The sequence below is a fragment of the Ambystoma mexicanum genome, chromosome 2p (assembly GCF_040938575.1).
Source record: "Ambystoma mexicanum isolate Mex_15411 chromosome 2p, UKY_AmexF1_1, whole genome shotgun sequence".
Classification (NCBI taxonomy): Eukaryota; Metazoa; Chordata; class Amphibia; order Caudata; family Ambystomatidae; genus Ambystoma; species Ambystoma mexicanum.
In genome coordinates, this window is record NC_090923.1 from 602563875 (window position 1) to 602589557 (window position 25683).

Consider the following 25683-nt stretch of genomic DNA (forward strand, 5'->3'; position numbering starts at 1 on the left):
TCTACGACTTAAATAATCAAATGGATACTTTCAAACATGGTGGCAGAATGGCTCTCCTTCTCCTGCTAGATCTCTCTGCAGCCTTCGATCTGGTTGACCATCAAATCACCTTACTTCAACTGCTAACTTCTCCACAGAGTCTTCCATCTGGATTACTTCTTTCCTCTCCAATAGAACAACAAGAGTTGTCTCTCCCGCATCCTCAGCACAGCCCACCCCAGTCACCTGTGGCGTCCCACAGGGATCCTGTGTCTCACCCACATTGTACAATGTTTTTACAAAGCTGCTGTTCGATCTGCTGGACACACAGGGTATCACTTACACCAATTCTGCTGGTGATACCCATATCCTACTGCCATACACAGGCAACTATTCCATTGACACAATAACGTTACAAGACGTCTATCATACCATCCAATCCTGGATGGTGCATTACTCACTGTGCCTCGATGATCAGACTGAATCGGCCTGCAATCTCAGCTGAAGAAACTTGACAGAGCCCATAAATCATTAATCATTGACGCAACACCATCCCAGTTTCTCATGATGTCAAAACTCTAGGAGTCTGCTTTGACACTAACCTGACGCTAACCAAGCAAGTCAATGTATTTATTGTATTAATTTATTTATTTATTTATCCATTTGTAGCAGAGCACAAAGCCCACAGGCATCTAGGTGCTAGTTACAGATCAAATACCAACGTTCAGTAGAGGAGGGGCGGGGGAGGCTATTGCCTCTTCAGCAGCATATACCACAAAATTAATCAATGCTAGCAGACCCTTCCTTTCATCTGACAGTTGCATCATGCTAGTAAGGGCCCTTATAGGATCCAGACTAGGCCACTGCAACTATGTGTGCGCGTAATATCAACAAAATGCAAGTGATCCAAAACGCCTTGAGAGCAGCCTTGAATATTCCCAAAAAAGATCACATATCTGCAGTCAGAACAAAGGTGCATTGGCTGCCATTCCTGGATTGCATCTTGTTCAAAACTCTGTCCATCACCCATAAGTGCCTAGCCAATAATGCCCCAAAATATCCCTCCACCAAATTCACTAAATGCCAATCCATCAGACCTACCCGCTACTCCTACCTGCATCGTCTCTGCATTCCGAGATATAACCATCAAAGGTCTGGTGGAACCATTTTCTGGGTAGTTGCTGCTAAGAATTGGAACACCTTGCCCATTTCACTTAATCCAAACTGCCTTACTGGGTTTTCCGCAAGCACCTAAAAATGTGGCTATTCTGTGAAGAACAGGAAACCAGAGTACACCACTAGAAGAACACCAGCCGACAATCATGTAACTTTCTGGCTGTGCTTTAAACTTTTCCATCTCTTGATTTCTCCCTGTGTAACATGCAAATATCTATGTAACTGAAGTAACTCTGTTTCGGTGACATGAATTCTCATATGTAACTAGCACTGTGATTCCCCTGGGCTTATTGCGCTATAGAAATGCCAAAATAAATAAATAAATAAAAAGAAAGCCTAAAACCCTACAACAAAGTTCACCAAAGTGAATTTGTGCAAGTAGATGTGGTTACCCCCCAAATCTGGTGATGGTCAGTCCAAGATTTAAAAAGTGTAGGTTTTTAGGGAACCGTGCAGGTTTGCCTTTACCCATTATGCACCAAGGATTTAGAAGTGTCTTAGTTAGTGCCGGCTCAAGGGTGCCCCCCCCCCCCCCCCGGCACTGCAAATTAAAGGGCTCCTTGCCTCCAACTCTTTGTCATTTAAACTTCAGTATGGGTCTGGCCCAGCGCCTATTAAAGAATCACGCTGCCTTAAACACACTTTACAAGAACAGCAGTGGGCTCAGTTCTGTTGTTTGGCGCACATATTTGGGAGGTTACTGGGGCTGTGTGGGGCTTTCATTTGTAAATGTCCCATAGCAGTTCTAATTGCCTATACAATCATAAAAATGGGCTGCTGATGACCGAGATAGGTTTAACAAAAGTAATCACCAGCTCCTTTGTTTAGGTGCCAACCAAACACATCTTTGAGTTGGGGAGGAATCGAGGCCCCGACAGGGGCTGTCAGAATGTTGGGCGGGAGAGGCACCGACAAATCTTGCACAGGGCGCTGGCAGATCTGGGGCCGGCACTGGTCTTGTATGACGGTTTTAAGAATTGGGAAGATCTCAGGCTGTTATGGCAACGCATCACAGGCTTAACAACGGTGTCCCCTCACTGTGCTATTTTCACTGATGTTCAGAGCTCTTTCGTGCATGTTTCTGTTGCTTCCGCTCCTTTCTGATGGATGATGCATCTTCCTTTGGTACAGGCCTGCCTTGTGTATGAAGCCCCCAGCACCCTGCCCGTGCCCGTTGATGAAGGCGAAGGTAAGTAGTGATGCCACTAGAGGAATACCTCACCCTTCACATGGGACAACTTGAGATCTCTGCTGCCCTAGAGGCCTGGAGTGGTTTGCAGTGGAAGTTCACTGTTAACGTGATTTTACTGTGCATTTACATGTGTAGGACTGCAACAAAACGTATTCGATTACTACGGTCATTCTGCTTGAGTAAATTCATCCTGTGCCAGGTGATCAAACATTCCAGCCTCCAACAGCTTCAAAAGGTGCCCTCGTGTGGCATCAGCCAAATAAGGTCCTGCCCTGGCAAGAAGGTTGTTGTCAACAAAGTGGAAGAGGTCGGCTTCTCTTCCCAATAATATAGTCCCATGGTACTTGCTGCTGAAAACAGGTGGCTCTCTGCATGCCCGGCTGTCAATCCGATGTTTGCGTCCACCACCGGAAGGTGGGTTCTAGGGCTTGAGTTCGCTTCACGTGTGTCCCAGAGGATCACTGGCATTCAGCCACTGCCACACGCGCGAGGTGGCGAGCCTCAGCTGCCGGATGGACTTCTCCTGGGACGCCAGCTTCGCAGAGAGGGCGCTGATGGACTCGCTGTGATGTTCTGTGGGGCACAAGAAAGGGCAAAATGCATTATTTACTGAGTTCATTTTTTTACATTTTGAGTTGGTGGGGGCTGGTCCTCAAAGGGTCCCAGGGTACTGTGCCATGAGAAACTCATTATTATTATTGATATATGTTCTACTGCAAACCAAGCTCGGGAGCAACAGAGCGCTGTGCAGGGCACAGAGTAAAACATTGGAAGCGAGAATTTAACAAGTTATCATTAAATAATTACCCCTGTACAATACACGGAATATAATAATTGAAGCATTTAATATAATTGCAGAACAAATCATATAACAATGGAAACGCACTACCTGCACTTTAGCATGGATATGATAGGTTATTTATAACGCGCTTAATACCCAGCGGTTTCTAAGCGTGGACCTGGGGATTCAACCTATGTTGCTCGGTGTCGTCTTGCTTCCAAGGCGAGCACGTTGCCCCTGAGCTATCCTCCCGAGACACGTGATGTAAAAAACTACTAGTTTGGTAGTATTGCTATTGGAAAAACTACCATAATCTGGTGACATTATCACCGCTTACATCATGAGTTCCCATTCATGGAGTCCATAGTATTATATAGGGGACCTGGCGGATTTATCATGGGCGCCAATTCCTCATTGTGAGGTCCCACATCATGAGGTCTTGAGCCATGATGTGATTGCACACAGTTGACTTGTGCTGGTGCAGATCAGCAGGCCATCAGGCCGTATTGATCAAAACGGGCGCCTCCGGGAAGTGCTGCAATTATATTCCAGCCTGAAGTGGGTGGTGGAGGGCTACAAATCTAGTAGGGGAGAGCAAGGAGTGGCAAAAACATGAGCTGGGGGAGGAAGAGGCAGTGAAGTGTGAAGCAAATAGCCAATCATGTTCCAGGAAATAGGGGGGCAATGAGGGTAAGCATGGGGCTAGGGCGATGGCGATGGGGTTTCCCTCAGAAACAACAGGGTGGGGGGTAGTAAGGCGTCATACTTGAAAAGGTGGCTCAACCCCTGCAAAGTTGGTTGTCAGTTAACTGGTATCAGAAGCTGGAATGGGGGTGCAGACTAGCGAAGAGGCATGGAGGAGAGAGCGAGGATGTCACGAGGGGTAAAAGAATTAGTAATTACGCTATCTATTTCTGAGTAGGTCGTGGGGTGGGGGTGGAATGAAGAAGTCTTAACGGCCCTAAATTAGGAGCATAGCTCAGGGGCAACACCCTGGTCCTGTAAGCAAGAGTACACTGAGCAGCACAGGTGCGGTACTGCGCTTCGAGGCTGGAGACCGGCATGTAGCTCAATATAAGAAACCAATTTAATGTATCTCTTCTTTTGTAAAGTAAGCATGAAAACTGGTAGTATTGAGAGCACGAGGTTAATAATTGTATTTGTGTGACTTGTACAAAAGTGTGATATTAAAGTTGTAATATTAAAAATATATGAATGGGCATGTTTCTGATCCTGGATGAAACGCACTGTGCCAATGGATGAGATCTGGGAGGGTTGTGTGATTGACAAAGTTCATCGTCTGCTGTGTGTCACATTGTCCTTGGGGTGGTGGGCTGGTCTCCTTTAACTATTGCGATTAATTACTATACTGACTACCCTCGTGTCAGTAGCCAGAGTGCATCCGTTTTCCTTCTTTGAAATGGTTTGTCCTCTGCATTCCTTCACAGGGTTGGTTGTTTTTTGTAGTGTCCTAGAACTGTCTGTTGTAATAATAAAAAAGTAGATATTTTAATACAATCCTGACTGGACAGTCCCTTTTATCACTGGGTAATAATTGTATTTTCGCTCTATTTTCGTTGTGTGGCAACTAACCAACGATCCATGGCCTTGCGAAGATAAGCTGCCATTTCGTCCACGTTAACAAAAATGGACACAGAGGTTTATAATTTGCTTGTGTTTCCAATCTGTTTGGATCCCTTCTGGTGTATTAGAGGTGTGGCTCCGATTGATGGGTTTGATGGTTTTGGAAACAGATATTCATCCCTAGACCACTGGTGCCCTGGAAGTTAATTTGTCACACTCCTCCTGAGGGATAAACCTAAAAATGATTCAATTCTGAGGGTGCGTGTACTTTCCAAGCAACAGACAGCCTATTGCTACTGTACCCTCTCCGCCCTCTCCTTTTCCTTCTCAGTGCTTTGATCCAGGCTTATGTCAGCATGAGCAAGAAACACGCTGAAATAACATGGGCCATGAGAGGTGTGTTTCTACAACAGGTGCACTGACAGCTGCATATGGGGTGAGTACTGCAATATCAGTGAGCAATGTGGTTTTGGACGAAAGTTGATTGACAGGTTTAGGAAGGGTCATACTCGCAAGGCAGCAGAATCATAATTGAGGTGTGCTCTAGAAGCTTTTTTGTTGGAGGGCTAATTGGTATGTACGTACCACTCAAGACGACCGTGTAAGCAATGAGAGCTATGGTCCCTATAATCAGGCTGGCAAGTACAGTATACAGGACCAGGCGGCAGCAGGTGGGTCCACAGATGGGCCACTGGAAACAGTCCATGACTGTGAACGAAGGCTGAGGCGACGGTGTGTTTGACTCATCTGTCAACAAGGTTTTGGTGCTCACTGGAACACGGGTGTCTGACGTTCCGGGGGTGCTGGGCTGTGAGCTTCCTAAGAAGAAAGAGAAGAGGGCATTAGAGGAAGAGGACAGTTCTTCCAGACATAAGGACCAAGAAGTTAAAGAGACAGTGGTGTCTTTCAATATTCATAAGTACCCCGTCGAGGGGGGATGGAGGGTAGCAGCCTCCCAGCCAATGAGGAGGCTTGGAATGGGGGCCTTACCACACAGGGTAAGACCCCTCTCCAAGCCTCCTCGGCATGGGAGGCTGCTATCTTCCCTTGCCAGTAATCAGGTAAGTTTGCTCCCTGTGCCCCCTTCCCCACCCCACTTTTCCACATATTTAAGGCCCCGCCTCCCCACTTACATTCTGATGTGTTGTCTCTCACAAGCACCGGGAACAGGACTGAACGCTGCACATCTCTGTTCCGCGATTAGACTCAATGGAAAGCGAGAAGGGACTACATGTAGTCCCTTCCCCCTTCCCATGGTGGCCATTTTGTTTGGCTGCCATGGAAAGCGAGAAGGGACAACAAGTAGTCCCTTCTCGCTTCCCATGGTGGCCATGTTATTTGCTGATTTTTTCTCTATTAAGTTCAGTGGCTGCCATGGAAAGGGAGAAGGTCTGCCTGATCGCTGACAGCCATTTGTTTTGCTTTTTATGAGTTGAGAAAAGGTTTCAATGCTGCTTCTCAGCTCTAGAAAATAATATTAGTACCCAGGTATAATATGCCAGGGTACTAATAGCAATAGTACCCTCTGAGGGGGGCATTACCAGTCCGACCCCTGCAGCTACGCTAAAGCCCTCGTTTTGCTCGGGCTTGTAATCATCACCTTGGGGCAATTCCAGAGCGATAATGCCCCCCTCCTCGGGTTCTATTGCTTCATTCTTTCCCTGGAACATCAGAACTCCACCCAGTGGCAGAGCTAGGAGGGAGCACGGGTGGGGGGGCCTGACCATCACCATACAGGTCTCATCCATGATCGCCAGTGTGGCAATGCCATACAACTCAATGTGGAGGATCCAAGAACAGAGCATGCTGGGTCAATCAATCTGCATCAACAACATTTTTGCCCCACATGTGCATGAGCAATACATGTTTGTCTACACTCTAGTACAGACACAGAATGTTGGTGCTTTCTCAGGCTACAACAAGCCTCAGGGATGTCTCCGGTCCCATAGCCTGAGCTTTCACCGGCACTGAAGCTGGACGCCTGGTACTTTCGGGTCAGAGAGTTGGGTAACAACCCCTCCCTCTCCCTCTTTGCTGTGTCCCATAGTAGGGCTGTTTTCTGTATGGAAGCCACAATGAAAGGAAAGATTGATGTGTTCTGAGGGAAATATGAAACTAGCAATTTTCTGCTGGAAACGTGATACTAAAATGACAATTTGCTAAATCAAATGGTGCATTTTTATAGTGGTAATATGAAAGTAATATGCTCATATTCAGGAATTTGGAAACTAGCATAATAACTTGCATGGATGGGGCAACGTTGGCATGGCATTGGAATTTTCTTTTGTGTTTGCAGTGTTAAACTGGCATAGCACTGGAGACTGTGGAACCTAGGAATATGGTAAACGGGAGCAATAGTAAAATATTGCTCTTGAGGTCATGGGTCATTTCTTGGGGCAGTGCAAAACTGGCACTTTTATTTTCCAGTGACAATGCAAAAATGCCATAGACATTTTCGGTGGACAATGTGCCTAAATGGTACTAAATCAACATGCTTTTATCGAAATTGGCATGCACATTTTCTGAGGGCAACTTGAGACCACCAAGTTACACTCTCATTGCTGTCTACCGAGAGGGATTTATCCCTTTTACTTGGAATCCGAGGTATTGATACCTCCTCAATTAAGTGAGCTCGAGACTATTTTATTGGCCATTGTGCCTACTACATACTCAACCAGGCACCTATGCCATTAATTCAGATGACCTATTACAAAGGTATCTTTGACTGAGGATATATCCCTGCAGTGCAGCTCTCAGCTATTCTATTCAAGGAGTAATAACCCAATTGGGATCTTGCTCAGCATTACCAGTTTGCCTTGATAACGACCCAGTGGTCGAAACACTTGTCAGCTGTGCTTCGATTAAATTCTTTTCACATATATCCAATGGCCTTATTCATGTATATTTTTCTATGTTGTCATGAATTCTGAATTGATAACTCAAGTATTATCTACTGCAATGAAGGTCTATGTGCGCATTTTTAGTACACTCCATACCCTTTAGTATTCACCAAGTTAATCACATTGGTGCAGGTTTGGCTGTAAGAAAAAGTTACAATACATATGGCCAGTGCTACGGTAGCGGTGGCCATGTGTATTGTGACTTTTTCTACCACATCTGTTTCTCGTACAAGGAAGGAGAACCTCAAAGACTACAATAGTCTGAACCAGAAGCTGTAATTTTGACTGATCTTTCAAGCAACAGTACGATATTGTGGCGTTAACACCTGATCCAGTGGGCCGGATCGGGTGTTAAGGCCATTAGCACCCCGGGTTACCAAAGCAGCTACCATGGGTGCTAAAAAAGAAAGTTTTTTCATTCCTACAACAGGACACGCACAACATCCTGTTGTAGGAAGGAAAAACCTTAACCAACATGGCCCCATGCAAAGAGACGGTGGGGCCCTGTATGGAGCCCCAATTCCCTTTCCATTGTGGTAGTTCTGAGCAGAGAAGAAGGTGAAGGTGTGGAAACGAGTGCCGCCGCAGCTGCAATAAAGTCAGTTTGGGGGCTGAAGGAGAAAGAGGAGGGAATGCAGAGGGTGAGGAGTCAGCATGGAATGGAAGGGCAGTAAAGTGGTGTTGCCAGTGAATTTATAGAGATGTCCGGAACCAATGATTATCATTATCTCATATCCTGCCTTGGTGATCAGATGAATGCTAGTGGCATAACCAGTGATTGGGTTAGGCACATAGTACATTCGCTTACATTGATGTTTTCATGAGGGAACTTATTTTTTTCCGCAGAATTTGCTAAATGTAGGGGTGCATGAAAAAGAATGGTGCATAAGGAGGCAAGTTAAATAGCAAGAGCTCTAGGAGCCGACTGGACCGAATGAATTTGATGTCAGTGCATACATGCCTCCACGGTATGTAGGGCAGGCACGGTCAGAAAGAGAGAAGCGATTTTTCATATGTTCATCGAAAGTCACTGAGGAAAATGTTCTTCCCTTTTCATCTCAAGTGACCATGGCTGCATTGCAGTAGTCGAAGTGAGCGGGAACAGGCGGAGCAGAGTTCCACTACCTTTATTTTTTACTATTAACAGCTCCACTCATTTTTGCAACCATTTTCACCATTCCGGAACGGTTCGTTGTGAAATTAAAGCACACTTCTCCACTTTACCACCCGATCAGTTACAGCGAAGCAGAAATCTATTTCAACTCAATTAGCTATCAAGCAGCATGGCTGCAACCCTTGAAAAATGTGTTGCACGTTGCTCCTTTCCTACCTACTATGTCTCCTGCCGGAGTCACAGTTCCACTACTTTTTTGGTACACTTCTTTCACTGATTGTAGGTAGGTTCAGGAGTGCTCTGCATCCTCCACGGGCAATAACTGAAAGTCAAACCAGACCGCCTTCTAGTGCAGTGTATTGGGGTGGTTGCAGCTGAAGATCGGAGTCGAGCACATACTATCAAGATCGAATGAATTGAAGTGGGGCTTGTGGGTGGACGTGACCAGGCCAGTGCGACACCCTTTATTTTATTTATTTTATTTATTGTGCATTTGTAAGGGACTTATACATCAAGTAAATTGTGTTTCAAAGAGTCCACAAGGCAACGGGGAGGGAACATTGGAATGAAAGGAATACAATAACAATGAGGAGAAAGAAAAAGGCAGTCCTAGTAGGCCTTGTGAGCATTCAGAATGTGCACGTGCATTTTTACAATATCTGTAAACACATCATTAGATGGGCAGACTATATCACTATACATGAGAGTACAATGTGACCCCTAATGCGAGGCTTTGACAAATTGATGCTATGGTCTGTGTGTGGTATTGGTCACCATTTGTGTTGCATAATTCTGCATACAATTGTGATTGATATTTTGTGCTTAAATTGTGCTTGTGGCACTTAATTTATAGGCCGGGCTGAGCACTGGCACTCCTGCAACTTGCCTTGTGTGAGGTCTGCAGTATGAGTGGATCTGCAAGTTTTGGTTTCTGCCACCTCTACGAGAAGCCAAAGACGGCAGTGAAAGAGGAGCTGGTGAGTAGTAGAGCAGTGACCCGGAGATAGGGAGGTTGAGAGACACCAAGGGGACAGCCTCTGGAAACTGTGGAGTTGCCTCCAATTGGCTCAAGCTCAGGTCCTCAGAGAAACTCTAGCCCTATGTTTGCCTCCTGCAAATAACCTACCTGTGGGTACCAGTCCAAGTTTGAGAGAGCGAGACCATCTCCCCACCAAGCCTGCAGTTTAGTTAGTTAGGATAGTGTATTCAAGGAGGCCAGCCAGTATATAATTTTCTTTGTTGTAGCGCCCCCAATAAATGTGCATATCACTATGGTAAATAAAGTAACCTCCATATTTCTCAAAATCAAGCACGTCACAAAAAGTGAATTCCCTGCACTTTTTTGATTTGTGCAACTCATTGTGAATTGATCCCCTAATCGCTTTGCCAACCATCTATTCTTCTATTGGAAAAACGTGATATTTTTCCCTGCTTTATTCCCCCAATCTATTTCTGTACCAAGTTAGTGAGATGTATGCATAGGTCCCTCATTTCAAGTTGACAGGACTGGGCTTAAGTAATAGCCATACTCGTACCAAGAAAACCAGAGAATCTAAATGCTCTACACCTGGGATATCAAGCAGTTCATCACAGAGCCAACCAACAACAGAGGCAACACACTCAACCTGGTATTCACCGCCTCTCCAGCCATCAATGTCTCTGCTCTGCCTTCGGACCAAATTGCCATACCTATCCCGCTCCACCACACACATCTCCATCATGGGGGCCCTCCCAAATGGATCAAGACACCCACTGCTCTTTCAAGAACTTCCACATGGATGCACTGGAAGGAAACCTCATCATTTCCGCTTCCATATCTGACTCCTTGGAGAATGCCAGTCCCCAGCTCAGCCCATTTATCCACATCCTTACTGAGAACACCAACACCCCATGCACACCACTGTTAATTCGACTCAACAAACATAAACCCCTTGTACATACAGGAACTCATTGGTCGCAAGTGCACAATCCACAGAAAAACATTCTGAAAGAAATACCACCAACAAGAGGACCTCATAACCCTGAGATCCCTGCAAATGATATGCAGAACACTCATCACCAAACCACTAGACAACAACCATCATAGAAGCTTCCAACAAGAAAATAGCAATTTTCCAAGCCATAAGTACTGCTCAACTCACTGTCAGGCCCTGCAGTACCAGAGTCCATCGACAAATGCAACACCATCAACAGCTTCCTAACAGAAAAGAGAGAAAAAATAAGGCAACACATTGAGTGCTCCAGACACATAAGACATCCTGCCCATACCAACCAGCAACATATCAAGAAGGACTGAATTCAGGACAATTACCCCAGGAGACCTAAGCAACACTCTTGTAGTCCTCCAACCATCCAACTGCAGTCAACATTTTCCCATTCTCCATTGTGACGGTTATCAAAAGTCAAGCTCTCACACCTTCTCCCAACATCAACAACACATCCCTCAAGCAAGGCACCCTCCAAAATGCACTGAAATTGTACCAATTTCCCCCCCTGCTGAAGAAATCCACACTCGACCCGGATGACCTGGCTAACATGACCTCATCATGCATCTACCATTCACCGGCAAAGTGATTGAGAAGGTATTACCCAAATTGTTCGAACACAATTGTTCGAATTACCTAATTGACCGAAAGTCGAGGGTCCGAATTGACCACATATATATATATATATATTTCTGAGGCTTGTGGAATCTGCTTAGATCACATGCTGTGCATAGGCCGACATCTAGTGGAAGCTGCGGAGTATTACAGTTTGTTTTTCGAAACTCGAAAATGGGCGTCGACACAGGCGTGCCAGTAATACTATCCCTTGTGTGACGTCCACTGTACCCAAGATCCCTCACGCATCTAGGATCCTCAGATTGTTTTTTTCCGCCATACTGGTCGGAAGCATCTTGCGGAGTTCCCTGGCCTTAGCCATACTTTTGCTAATTATTGAAGTAAAATTATTTATTGACATCCTTCCCCACCCCAACGTCGACCCTCGACGACGGCTGGAGAAGACATCGACCGTCGGCTGCTGCACGACGGATCTGGGCCTCGGAAGGCCGCTGGCCTCGGCCCGGGCCTAGTAGGCCGCTGGCCTCGGCCCTGCAAGTAGGGAGAGTGGGGGGTGGTACATACTCTTCACTCTTAGTATATAGGTACACCTTATATATTTCCTACACTTACCAGCCCGCTGCCTCAAGGTGCGTATGGAGGGTACCCCTTTCCAATTCTGCCCCAAGTGCAACCGCAAATACCCTTGGGTCGACAGGCACGCCACGTGCAATCTCTGCTTGCCGAGGGACCACCCCGAAGCGAACTGCAGAGCGTGTAGTAGGTTTAAGCCTAAGACACTTAAGGACCGTTCGACAAAGCGTTGGGCCCACCACGCCAGGCAGGCAGCCATGGCAGCGGAGGGCGCCTTCAGCGATGGCAGCGACGCCGTACTTTCGGACGGCGACGGCATTACGGCGTCGAAAGACTGCCGAGCGCAGGTCCCCGACCTTGGAAGGTTGTCCGGCAGGGCGGCTATGGGGAAGACCCCCGGCGACGCAAGCGCTACACACCCTACACACACTAAGCACACTAAGTCCAACCGAACCTCGACGACGTCGACTTCTCGGAAAGAGGCACAGATAGAACGGTCCGACTCGGTGTCCTCTGGGCGCTCTCGATCGAGATCGCCGCATGACGCAAGGCAATCATCCACTCTTGCCAAGAGTGCCTCGCTCCCTAGATTAACGGAAGTTCGATCGTCGGAAGACGAAGACGACTTCCACCCCCAGGCCGCGCTCCAGGAGACCGAGGCCGCAGTTAACACCAGCGAGGCCCCACGCTCAAAACAAGGTACCTCTCCCGACCCTCGACGCCAGGCGTCGAAAGTCTCTGAGGCCTCCAAGGGGCAGGGAAAACATTTTTCCACGCACGGGGAGGGGGGGAAACAGCGGAAAGCACAGCCTTCCACTCCTGTAAGACCATCCTTCCACCCTAAGCAGACAGTCAAACATAAATCTACTGGGACATCAACATCCAGCAAGGCTACCCTTGATAAGTCCTCTAAGTTGCCTACTAAAGCCATACCCTGTTCCAAAGAATGGTCCAGTGAAGACATAGACAGGGTCATGTCAAGGATGTCTTCCTTAGCTGATTTTTATGACAAGAACCCAGAACACTTCCTTTCGTATGACCCTCAAGGGGCCACACCCTCAGGCCCCTGATCCTATCCCCCTAAGTAAAAAGGCCCGGTTCGAAAGATCTGAACCCTTCGAGGTGCAGCCTTACTCTACTCCATACTCTACTCCACACCCCAGATACCAAGGACAGCCTTTCCCTGAAGGGGACCAGGAGTTTTCAATTATGGAGGAACAAACCGGGACTGAATACTATGCGGATGATGAGGACCTGGAGGAGGTAGAAGACGAGCAGGAAATTTACAGAGTAGATTCCCCGGTAGAAAGCGAAGCCCCAGTTACCGACTCGCCAGTTGATAACCAGCCCCTCCTTAATGAAGTTCTCACTCGCGCGGCAGAACATTTTCACATCGACACCCACGGTGTACAGGAGGAAAGGGACTTCGCAGAAGAGTTGGTGGGAGAAAGGAGGCCGGTCGCTCAAACCATCCCTATCCTTAAATCCATCCAACGTAGAATAGATCCATCCCTGGTGAATCCAAACCTCACCAGAGCCGTCAACCCCAGAGTCGAAAAACTTTTTCGGGCAGCCCAGTCTGACCCTCTTTATATAAGAGGACAGCTTAAACCAGACTCCCTAGTGGTTACCAACACTCGGAAGAGGGCTGGGACACCCTTATCGTCATCAGAAACTCCTCCCGACAAGGAGAGCAAAAGACTATACGGGTTTGGCAGGAAGGTAGCCTCAACGTCCGCCTACCAAGCAAGGATCGCAAACTCCACCACCCTATTGGCAAGTTACAACTGCCATCAATGGGAAGAGGTCGCGGCGCTCATAGCCTCTGCTCCTGAACCGTTAAAGGGCCAGTTGGCTCGGATCTCGGCAGAAGGGAGAGCCGTGTCTGGTTGCATATTAAAAGCAACTTTCGACGCCGCGGACAACGCAGGAAGATTGATAGCAGAAGGTACTGTCATCAAGAGACATGCGTGGTTACGGCAGTCGGGGTTCAAAACAGAAACACAGGCTTCATTAATAGACAAGCCGGTGGAACCCGATCTATTGTTTGGGAAAGCGGTCGAAGACGCACTTAAGAATGCCAAGGACGAGTACGAGACTCTCAAATCCCTTGGCCAGCTTACCAACAAACCCCCTAATCAGAGGGGGAACAGTAATTTTCGTCGCCCACGCGGCCAAAATTCACAAAGAGGCAACTATGCCCAAGGACAGGGTACACAATGGAACAACAACCAGCAGTCTACCCAGAGTTACAGCAAGGGTAACAAAAGAGGTCGTGGAAGAGGCAGAGGCAGCCCCAACAAGGGAGGTGGCACGCCTCCACCAAAGCAGTGACGCTCAGTTCAGGGTCCCTTCTCACGCAACCCCAGTAGGGGGACGCATTTCCAACTTCACCCAGGCTTGGGAAGGGATCACCTCAGACAGATGGGTGCTGTCAACAGTGTCCACAGGATATTGTATAGAATTACTGCAGCGTCCCCGGAACCACCCTCCACGACAAAGAGTACACTCCTTAGAACATCAGAAGATCCTTCTCGAGGAGATCGCCATTCTGCTAGAAAAGGACGCGATAGAACTCGTCCCAGGACACCAGGTAAACAAGGGTATCTATTCAACTTACTTCCTTGTGCCAAAGAAAGATTTAACAATGCGCCCAGTATTGGATTTACGGCCTGCCAACAAGTATGTCAAGCCCCAAAAATTCCGTATGACCACGCTACAAGAGGTAATCCCCCTCCTAAAAAAGGGGGATTACATGGCAACCTTGGATATGAAAGATGCTTATTTTCATATCTCCATGCTCCCAGCCCACAGAAAATACTTGCGCTTCAAGGTGGACAGTCGCCACTACCAATTCAAGGTACTGCCCTTCGGGATAGCTTCAGCACCAAGGGTGTTCACCAAGGTACTGGCGGTGGCTGCTGCACACCTACGCAGGGAGGCAATCCCAGTGTACCCTTATCTGGACGACTGGCTCATAACGGGGGAAACCCCAGGAATTTGCAGGTCAAACATTCAGAGGACTATCGACCTCCTCCACGAATTAGGCTTCTCTATCAACGAGAAGAAGTCAAGTCTGGTGCCAAGCACCTCAAAACAGTTCCTAGGAGCAATCCTAGATTCTCAAAAAGGGTTGACCTTCCCTTCGGAAGAGAGAATTCGGAATATACTACTGCAAATTCCACATTATCAGTCAGGTCAACAAATAACGGTACGCAAAGCAATGCGGCTACTGGGCATGATGGCGTCTTGCATTTACCTGGTCCCCCACGCGCGTCTGCGCATGCGTCCCATGCAGGAATGGTTGGCGAAACAGTGGTCTCAGGCAAGTGGTCAGTGGGACGATCTAGTGGTCGTTTCGCCAACACTCGTACAGAGCTTACACTGGTGGACAAGAGAGAATCTCGCAAGGGGAAAACCCTTTTACGATCCCGAAGTACAGGCAGTGGTGACTACAGATGCATGCCTGACTGGGTGGGGAGCTCACCATCTCCACCACACAGCTCAGGGTCTCTGGTCTCACTCAGTAGCCAGGAACCACATCAACCTGCTAGAGCTTCTGGCAGTATTCCGAGCGCTTCGGGCGTTCGAGCCCCATCTGCTAAACTTGTCGGTGCAGATCCGGACGGACAGCACGACAGCCATGTTCTATTTGAACAAACAAGGAGGGACTCGTTCGCCAAATCTGTCCAAGCTTGCCCAGAAAATCTGGATATGGGCACTCAGACGGAACATCTTCCTGTCATCGCAACATGTTCCAGGGGAGCTCAATTCCCTAGCGGATGCCCCAAGCAGAGACTCCCTCCCAGAGGAACACGAATGGGTCCTTCACAGAGATATCGTAGAAGATCTCTTCTCTCAGTGGGGTTTCCCCACTATAGACCTATTCGCCACAAGCGAAAACAAACAATGCCCAGGATTTGCATCCAGGTTCCCCCAGCCAGACTCCCAAGGGAACGCCCTGTGGATGAACTGGTCAGGGATGTTTGCGTACGCTTTTCCACCAACTCCTCTCATCAGGAAAGTGGTGTACAAGATGAACAAGGAATCGATGACGCTCATCCTAGTTGCTCCCATGTGGGCGAGACAACCATGGTTTCCACACCTACGCAGGATGGCGGTGTGCGAGCCCATCAAACTCCCAGCCTGGTACAACCTACTGTCCCAGCAACAAGGTCAAACAGTGCACCAGGAACCCAACTCAATGAACCTGGCAGCATGGCTCCTGAGGTCATAGAGTTTGGCCATCTCAATTTACCACAAAGGTGTATGGACATCCTAAAAGAATCCAGGAAACCAAACACAAGGCACTGTTATTTTGACAAGTGGAAGAGATTCGTTATTTGGTGCCAGAATAAACAAATCAACCCAGTTGATTGCACTCCTTCCAACGTTGTGACATACATGCTCCACCTGCTGGATGCAGGATTGGTTTTTAACTCTCTGAAAGTACACCTGGCAGCCCTCTCGGCTTACACCACATCCCATAACAAGGTGTCGTGGTGGAAAGTACCAGTAGTTAAAGCCTTCATGGAAGGAGTAAAGAGACTTCACCCTCCTATTTCGAACCCACCGCCAGGATGGGACCTTAATGTGGTGCTAGCTAAGCTCATGGGCCCCCCTTTCGAACCCATGCATAAAAGTAGTCTCAAACACCTGACTTATAAAACGGCCTTCTTAGTAGCCATTACCTCTATAAGAAGGGTCAGTGAAATTCAGGCTCTGTCAGTGCAGGATCCTTTCTTTACTATCCACAAGGACAAACTGGTTTTACGCACACACCCTAGGTTCTCACCTAAATTTATATCAAAGTTCCATGTAAACCAGTCCATCGAGCTTCCGGCTTTCTTCCAGAACCCGCAAAGCTCGGCTGAGGTGAAACTACACACCCTAGATGTGCGTAGGGCGGTCCTCTACTATGTAAATAAAACCAGACCGCTAAGGAAAACAGATCAACTGTTTGTCTCCGTAGCTACAGGCAGAGAGGGAGATCGCGTCTCTAAAGGCGCTATCTCGAAGTGGATTATCAACTGTATACAGCTGTGTTACTCTCTTTCTGAAAAAACTCTGCCTTTTACGCCAAGAGCCCACTCTACTAGAGGCATTGGGGCCACTCTGGCTTTCATTGCAAATGTTCCCCTCGACACCATTTGCAAAGCAGCTACTTGGAGCTCTATTCACACTTTTACTCAGCATTACTGCATTGACACTCATTCCAAGACAGATACGCAAGTGGGACAAGCGGTTCTAAGACACCTGTTTGCTCATGACCCTTCTCACATCCCACCTCCTTCTTCTGGTACTGCTCGCTAATCTATGCACAGCATGTGATCTAAGCAGATTCCACAAGCCTCAGAAGGGATACATTACTCACCGTAATCGTATTTCTGATGCTTGTATCTGCTTAGATTCACATGCGACCCACCCTTCCTCCCCTCCGAGAGAAGGCGCATGATTGCTTGTAGTCTTACCTTTCTGTCTATCTGCTTGGATTATCTGTACTCACGCTACTCCTCATGCTTCCTCATGTCAGAAAAAATACAATCTGAGGATCCTAGACGCGTGAGGGATCTTGGGTACAGTGGACGTCACACTAGGGATAGTATTACTGGCACGCCTGTGTCGACGCCCATTTTCGAGTTTCGAAAAACAAACTGTAATACTCCGCAGCTTCCACTAGATGTCGGCCTATGCACAGCATGTGAATCTAAGCAGATACAAGCATCAGAAATACGATTACGGTGAGTAATGTATCCCATATATATATATATATATATAATGGGGGGTTGCGGGGGGTTTCTCCCCGCATATATTTAACAATTGACCTTCACAATTCGTCAATTGTGCAAAGGTCAATTGTAATTCGAACAATTGTAGTTCGAACAATTCGTATACATCCATTGAGAAGACCATTGCAGTCCAGTTATGTGACAAGATCATTCAGCAAAATCTCCTACAGGACTACCAATCCAGCTTCCAACAACGATGCAGCACAAAGACTGTTACCATCTAAGCTATCAGTGGCACTTTACATATCCTGAACAAAGGGAACCCCTGGTTACTTGTCCTACTTCACATCTCTGTTGCTTTTGATACAGCTAACCATGAAGCCGCCCTCAACATCCTCACCACATGCATGCGCTTCAAAAGAACAGTCCTGCCGTGGTGCACCTCATGTCTCTCTTTAACAGAGGAAAACTCCTCCAGATGGGCCCCAACAGATCTCTGAACTGCCCAGTAATCTACAAAGTTTCTCAAGACTGCATCCCATCTGCTGTCATCTTCAAACCCAACATGGAAACTCTGGGGGAATTTCTCACCAAGAATGAAATTGAGACACACCAGTAGATAGCTGACGCACAGTTTAATGATAAGATGTATCCTTCTCCAAGCCTGGATGCCCAGTGCCTGCCTGAAGCTCAACCCATGAAAGGTTCAATTGGTTCTCCTAGGAAACCCCAAAAAGGATGTCCAAGTCTAGAATTGGCTGACTGACATGTTGCTCAATGGCTCCATGCAGGCCTCCAGATAAGGTTCGTCCCATGCCTTTTTACGCATAAATATCTTCTAATTACAACAGCATTATTATTTTCCGGTGTACATTTACGCACAGGTTTAGAGCAGAGGCCAGTGCAAAGGTCAGGTTACTTGACAGAAACCAGAATGCTTCTTTTGATTTGTATCTACATGCATGTATGTGCAAGCCATGGAGAAAAGCCTCTGAAATAGAATGTATTTCTCTGAAACCTTTCAAAAAAATAAACTGCACACTGTGATAAAAGGAATGGTTTATTTTCATTCAGCTTCTGCTGGGTTGTGTGTAGATGCTCATGGAGCAAACAGAAGAATTGTGTATATTTATTTTCCTAGCATTTTAGGATTGTATAATTAAGAAGATGGAAAACTAAGTTGCAATTAAGAATCAATCTTTTGTAACAAATTATGCTTTTTTTCCAGTAAAAGCAAACCACTATTGCACAATTGTATTTTTCAGAGTTCCTGTGCTGTGTGCATAATCATGCAGAGGCAGATAATTTTTACACTTATAATTTGATTTACACTCTAATTATAACAACTGTATGTAAAATGATAAGTATGCACGGTCTAGTTTACATCCATTCAACCTTGCAGTCAATGGGGTACATTACTATAAATAGTCAGTGGCAGAGTCTTTGCTCAAGGGTGTGTAATTGCCATTACACCAATCACAGGTGTTCTAGCCTCTCAAATCTTCAAGACTACAATTAAAACATCCAAAACCTGACTCTCCAGGAAGTGCAAGCGCTGTTCAAAAACAAACAAATGAAAGCTACATTTGTAATTGAAACAGAAACTCAGCAAAACCTGTCCCTGTGATAATCCAGATGGGTATTTAACTTTATGTAGCGCTTCATAAATGGTTTGTCCAACATCTAGGCACTGTGATTATTATACCTCAGTCGATACTCAGTTTACAGACCTCTGAAGGATGTTGGCCAATAAGATAGCTCAGTCTGTTGAGCACTCATTGCTGCGATCTGTAGTTTGCAAGTTCGAATCCCGGCAAGGCCAACTCAACCTTTCATCCTTTCAAGATTGGTAAAGGAGTACCAACTTCGGTTTGGTGACAATTGTAATAAATATGTTCTATGCACAGGGCTTTTCCAAAAGTGCTATATAAATAACCATTTGACCATGAGATTAAGTATAGAATTTAGCATGGAGTCCTTGCCTCTGCACTGTTGTATCATAACATTGACATACTATTAGGTAGTAATAGCTCCAGTAAATGAGGACTTTCATTAAACATAAAAAGCCAATTCTGCTATCCAACCTCACTACACACAATACAATTCATGTTTGCTTTACTATGGAATTGTCTAGGTTTTTGTGTTTTCAACATTTAAATATGTACAGGAGAGATCAAATGGCCAGACCTTAGAGAAATAATGAAAGGTGTATTCTGCCACAATGCAGAAAGCAGCCACATGGTAATGATTTCCATACAGTTTTTGCACACGTCGGCTGGATGTCATACACATTTTACTCTCTAGCAAAGGGGAAAAGTCAGTTTTACACTCTTGAAATCACATTTACTCTCAAAGTTTAAAAATAGGGAGCAAAACACTCCCACCTCAAAATTTTATCTGGAGCATGACTCGACTCTCACCCAGTACAGAATCTCTCAGCTTTACTATCAACTGTCACCTCTCATTAAAAACATACATCACCAAGAAGATCCAGGTAGAATGGCCCCAGCGTGTGCTGCTCTGCAAAGTCAAGCCTTTCATTCCTGCCCGGAGTTTCAGAACAGTTGTATAAGCCCTGGTGATCGTACACATGAAAGGTGGCCACGCCCTACTCGCAGGAGTCTCAGATGCCATCTTGGCCCCCCTGAAAGTCACCAAGCAAGTTGCAGCACACCTCATCACCGGATTAAGAAATGCAATCACTTTACCCTCGTTCTCAAGGAGCTGCACTAGCTCCCTTTCATGGACGCATCAAGTTCAAGACTGCCTGCATCACCTACAAAGGTGTCCTAACGATAACAGCTGAGAAACACACCATCTCTGGTGGTCAGTGCACCACCAGAAGCCACAACCTTGCCAGGTTGGAAACAAAATGTACAAGAGGGGAACACAGAAACCTGGTCCTTCTATGCACCCTGTCAATGGAACAAGCTACCGATGCAAATAAGATTGGCCCCCTCCATCCTAAACTTCAGGAAGGTCCTGAAGATCCTACTCTACAAAGAACATCTAGCCAATCGCCTATTGCTTCACTCAACTCTATTTCTCAACCTTTGGAGTTCCCATATCCCCCCAGCTTCCTACCCCTCCCAGTTCAACTGCTACCCCTGCACCTTACCTGTGACTCTTTGGGTGTGTCCCCTTTGTACAGTGCTCTGTTACTTCCCAACTAGGGTAACACTTTATACATTCCATACATAGAAACAAACCATGATCAGCAATCTATTACCATGCCATTCTGAGCTGCCTCTACACCCAAAGGGGGTTTACTAGGGAACCCCATGAGCATGTAAGAACTACCAATTGTCCAGGCCTGTTGCATGCATGCAGGGACTCCAGAGGGGTCCATCAGGTAAAAAGCCCTGAGAATGTGTGCAATGAAGAGCTACAGCGGTGACCACCTTCAGTTCAGATGATCATGCCTAGTTTATGCTGATGCATCAAACCTTTGGCCATAATTGAACCACTTCCACTGCATGCTGGAATGTGCTTTCGAGCAGTTCCTTTGGGCCTCATTACCTGTTTGCCGGTATCCTGGCAGTAATACCCCAGGATACCCACAAACAGTATTACTGTTACCGGCGCCTGATCTGCCGGTATTGCCGTTAGATTACAGGTGGCAGCAACAGTAATTCCCCCATTCCATGCAGTCCATAAGACACCACACCAGCAAACTTGGAGTTTGCTCGTCTGGAAAAGTGCTGGCATACGTTATCACCGGCACTTATTTTTCTGGACCGGCAAACCTGCAATGAGCCTTTGTGTTTTGAATACTGATTTTTCAATGGAGTATATTTTTACCACCATTTTCTTACCATTTATTTTGTTCCTGCTGCGAAATTGCAAGGGGGACTCCATGCAGCCCCTGCTTACCCAGGAAACCCCGCACCCCCACCAGTCACTCTCCAGCCTCTACCCATATTACATTTATTACATTGCCTTACACAAACACTCCCTCTGCATTTATGAGGCAACAATTTGCTTACAAAAATGTTGGGGAAAAATACTGGCTTTCTTACAGCATACACTAGCCCTGCACATGCCAAGTGTGGTCACTTGCTTGTAATTCCATTGCATAACCCAATGCTTGGGACATGTGGTTAAGGTATGGATATGGGCAAAGCTGTTTCGCCTGCATATTAACCGAAAACCCATTTCCCAGAATTAGCCTATTAGAGATACTGCTTAAATCCCTTTATCCTCTTCCCGCTGAAGCACAGTCAGCGGTCTCTTTTCTATCAGAGCATGCACAGTTATTTCTTTCCTATCACCAAACGTGCACGTGCAGAGCATTGAGTGGGTTGTTCAGCTTGTGCACCTTGACAGGCCCTGCATTGGAAGGGTCTACTTGGGTGCCTTACAAATGGCACCTAGCATAACACACTGCGAATGCTGCTGCAAAGGTAGATGAAACAGTAAAAGCCCAATGGCGCCCACTCTTTAGCAAAGGCAGTTTGTCATGATAGAAATAAAAAAAAGTACATGTAATGTATTTATTGGGCGTGTTTTAGCTATAAGCTTAACACGCCATTAAAACATGTAACACAAATTACCATACATGTCTTACAGCACATGACACGCTCTCCATTAGCAAAGCATAAATATGCACCAAAATTCGTAAGACCTTAATTAACATGAATTATTTTGTTACCGTACTTCTAAAAATAAATTTAGCTATCACTCGATCGTCGGCCAAGGTACCGTAGATAAAAAAATGTACAGCATCCCTGCTCAACAATGACATCCCGCCGTCCCAATGCTTCATCGGGGCTAGTGTTAGTGCCGGCGCGAGGCCCGTCATACATCGACCCCAGAAAGTAGTTGACAGGGTATTTGTATTTGTTTATCTGTATGGTGCACCAAACCCGAAGGTAACTGGGCGCAGGCAGTACAAGTAGGCTTTAGGCTTATGTTACAGCAGGTTACAGTCACAATATTGTAGGTACAATGTTTAGAATATTTACAGTTCATAGTATTACATGTGGAAGCTATATATAGTCACAGTATTTACAAGGAGTTGTGCGGATGTTTAGTACGTTGTTCAAGTCATTTCGTATATACAATTTAGAATATGAGTAGATGACAGTAGAAGAAAAAATAGTAAGCAGTGGGATAAGTACATAGAGGTCATCCATGTAAGTAGACGTTTAGTATACGATACTATAGGTATGTTTGGAATCGCGCACTGATTTGGTATTGAGTCCTATGGGGCGACGTCATTAGTTCTGATCCATTTCTGAATGTTACGCCTGAAGCTAGGGTAGGTTTGATCAGCGCGGAGTGCGTAGGGGAGTGAGTTCAATGTTTGGGCTGCCATAACTGGGTAGCATCTGCCTCCAGATTTGGATAAATTGTAGCATGGGACATTAAGGCAGTATCACTGTTCTATGCACAAATCTGCCCAAGCATTGCAATCTTTTGCCATGCATGAAAGAGTGCAAGGGTTTCCACTATATCAAGCTCGTGATATAGGCGACACTTCTGTTCCTCCCTTGCAATGTTTAATTGGGTCCTTAGTACACCCAGCTACTGGAGGTTCAAACCTGCCAACATACATTGCCAACATGCATTGCCCCCTTAGCCATGGACTGGGGAACCTCAGTAAATAAGGCTGCAGACTTCCTGGTATGAATGTATGCAGTGGTGGAAATGGAAAAAATGTGGTGGGGGATCCCACAAGTGCCGGGTGGGGGAGGAGTTGGGGAAGAGGGGGCGGGGTTGGTAGTGACCAGCCGATCAGATAAATACTTAAAAAAAAGAAAGGAAAAAAAGCACCCACAAAGGCAACATTGCCTTTTACCACAGGGCTTTAAGTGGGACGGGGCCTGCCGGGGCTGCTTTTAGGCGGGACCCTGTGGGGCCCACTGATCTCCCCTCCCAGCCCCGGCCACTACACGAAAAGGATTTTTTTCTGAAGCCTGAAGCTCTCTCTCGTGTGCGAAAGCTTCAGGCTCCAGAAAAAAAGGCCTTTCAGCCATAATGGTGGCGCCGCACCTGCGAGGCATCCCTTTAAGCAGGAGATGCCCGTGGGCCGGTGCCACCATTGTGGAGAGAAACGTGAGGCCACTGGAAGCTGAGGCCGTCTTCAGGAAAACGGCCTCAGCTTCCAGCGGCCTCACCCTTTCAGCCTTAATGGTGACGCTGCCCCTCCCCAGCTGCCGAGGGGAAGCGTCACCATTAAGGCTGAAGAGAAAGTAAATGCAGAGATCAGCACCCTCTCCCCCATGGGAGAGGGCAGTGCCTTAAGTGGCACTACAAATCGAGCCGGGGCCCATCGAGAGGGCGTGGCCTAACAACGGGGTCTTGATGGGCTGTTGGGCCACGCCCCCTTGACGAGCCCCGGCTCAATGGGCTACTGGCACCCCTGCCAGGCAGCCTTTTGTAGAGATTAGCACCCTCCCCCCTATGGGGGAGAGGGTGCGGATCTCCGCATTTATTTTGTATAGGCTTGCCTGGCAGGGGACAGCGCCTCGCCTATTCAGCCTTAATGGTGGTGCTGCCCCTCGCCAGCTGGGGAGGGGCAGCGTCATCATTAAGGCTGAAAGGGTGAGGCCACTGGAAGCAGAGGCCTTTCTCCTAAAGACTGAAACTCCCGCGAATCCGCGGGAGCTTCAGTATTTAGAAAGCACGGCCTCTGCTTCCAGCGGCCTCACATTTCTCCATAATGGTGGCGCCGGCCCACGTGCATCCCTTGATTAAAGGGATGCCTCGCAGGTGCGGCGCCACCATTATAGCTGAAAGGCATTTTTTTCTGAAGCCTGAAGCTCTCGCACACGAGCGAGAGCTTCAGGCTGTAGAAAAAAATGCCTTTTCGTGTAGTGGCTGGGGCTGCCCGGGGAGATTAGTGGGCCCCGGCAGGGCCCCGCCTCAAAACGAAATTTCGGAGCCTGCCGGGGCCCAGCCCCGGCAGGCCCCGGCCCACTTAAAGCGCTGGGAGAGGGTGTTGATCACTACAAAAGGATGCCTGGCAGGGGTGCCAGTAGCCCATTGAGCTGGGGCTCTTCAGGGGGGCGTGGCCTAACGGACCAGCAGGACGCCTGCAGTTAGGCCAGGCCCCCTTGATGAGCCCTGGCTCATTTTGTTGTGCCAAAAAAAGAAGAAAAGAAAAAAAAAAACGCCCGCGAGGGCAGCATTGCCTTTTATGCGGCTCTGGCACTGGTGTGTAAAGCACAATGCTCGCTACATGTACAACTGATTCCTTTCAGTTGTACATGTAGTGAGCATTGTGCATTACACATCAGTGCCAAAGCCGCGGTAAACGGCAATGCTGCCGTCGCGGACGCTTTTTTTTTTTCTTTCTTTTTTCCAGCGCGGTTCATGGGCTTGGGCAGCTGACTCTGGCCGGATCCCGAGATCCGGCTACATATCTGGTGCCGGATCTCAGATCCGCCGAGAGCCGGCCCAATGACCAGCAGTGAATGTATGTTTCCAGACATTCCTGAGTAGACCAGTAGCTTTTGAAGAGCTCTTTGGTGTAGCAAAAGTCCCACTCTCCATCTTCATGAGGAGTTGTTTATTTTGTTGGTTTAGCTCCAATGTCCAGTCTATTTCCCAGTTAATTTCCTCCACGAAAACAAGGCAAAGATTTCTAGAATTATTGCCATGCTCACCGGCTTCTTTACCCAGTAGAGCATATATCCGGATGGAAGATAATTTAGTAACCCTAAACCACAGTGCCACTCTTCTTATGTTTAACTCCAATGGCAGTACGCAAACAGGCACGCAGTTCTGCACTTCCAAAATCCTCCTCAATATAACTCCCTCGAGACGATTTAAACACCTTACACTAATTTCAATACAGGTTTCAAGCCAGTAAATTAACAAGTCCCTTAACACTGTAGCATTTATAATAAACAGTCTTCTTTATTGCTCATACCAGAATCTTTGCATTTCGTGGGACAGCTATTCCCTAAAGTGGGGCTTTGAGTACGTTGTTTTGAAATCTTAATTAGTATTATGGGCCTCATTCCGAGGCTGGCGCAAAGGGATTATGGGCACCGGTAAGGACACCGGTGCCGGTAATCCCTTTGCACCCTATTCCGAGGTCCCTTTACGGCTCCCGCAAAGGCCGCCTGGTTTCACCAGGCACCCTTA

The 25683-nt window shown here is 47.0% G+C and overlaps 1 protein-coding gene across 1 annotated transcript in view; it reads right to left on the minus strand.

The window, feature by feature from the left end:
• Positions 1 to 1685: 1685 nt before the first annotated feature.
• LSMEM2 (leucine rich single-pass membrane protein 2) overlaps positions 1686 to 25683 on the minus strand; it is a 106088-nt gene continuing 82090 nt past the window's right edge. Inside the window, exons 4-5 of the mRNA XM_069644125.1 lie at positions 5298 to 5531; positions 1686 to 2920 (exon numbers count right to left, since the gene is read on the minus strand). Coding sequence (XP_069500226.1) covers positions 2787 to 2920; positions 5298 to 5531 — 368 coding nt within the window. The 3' untranslated portion in view covers positions 1686 to 2786. The remainder of the gene's footprint in view (positions 2921 to 5297; positions 5532 to 25683) is intronic.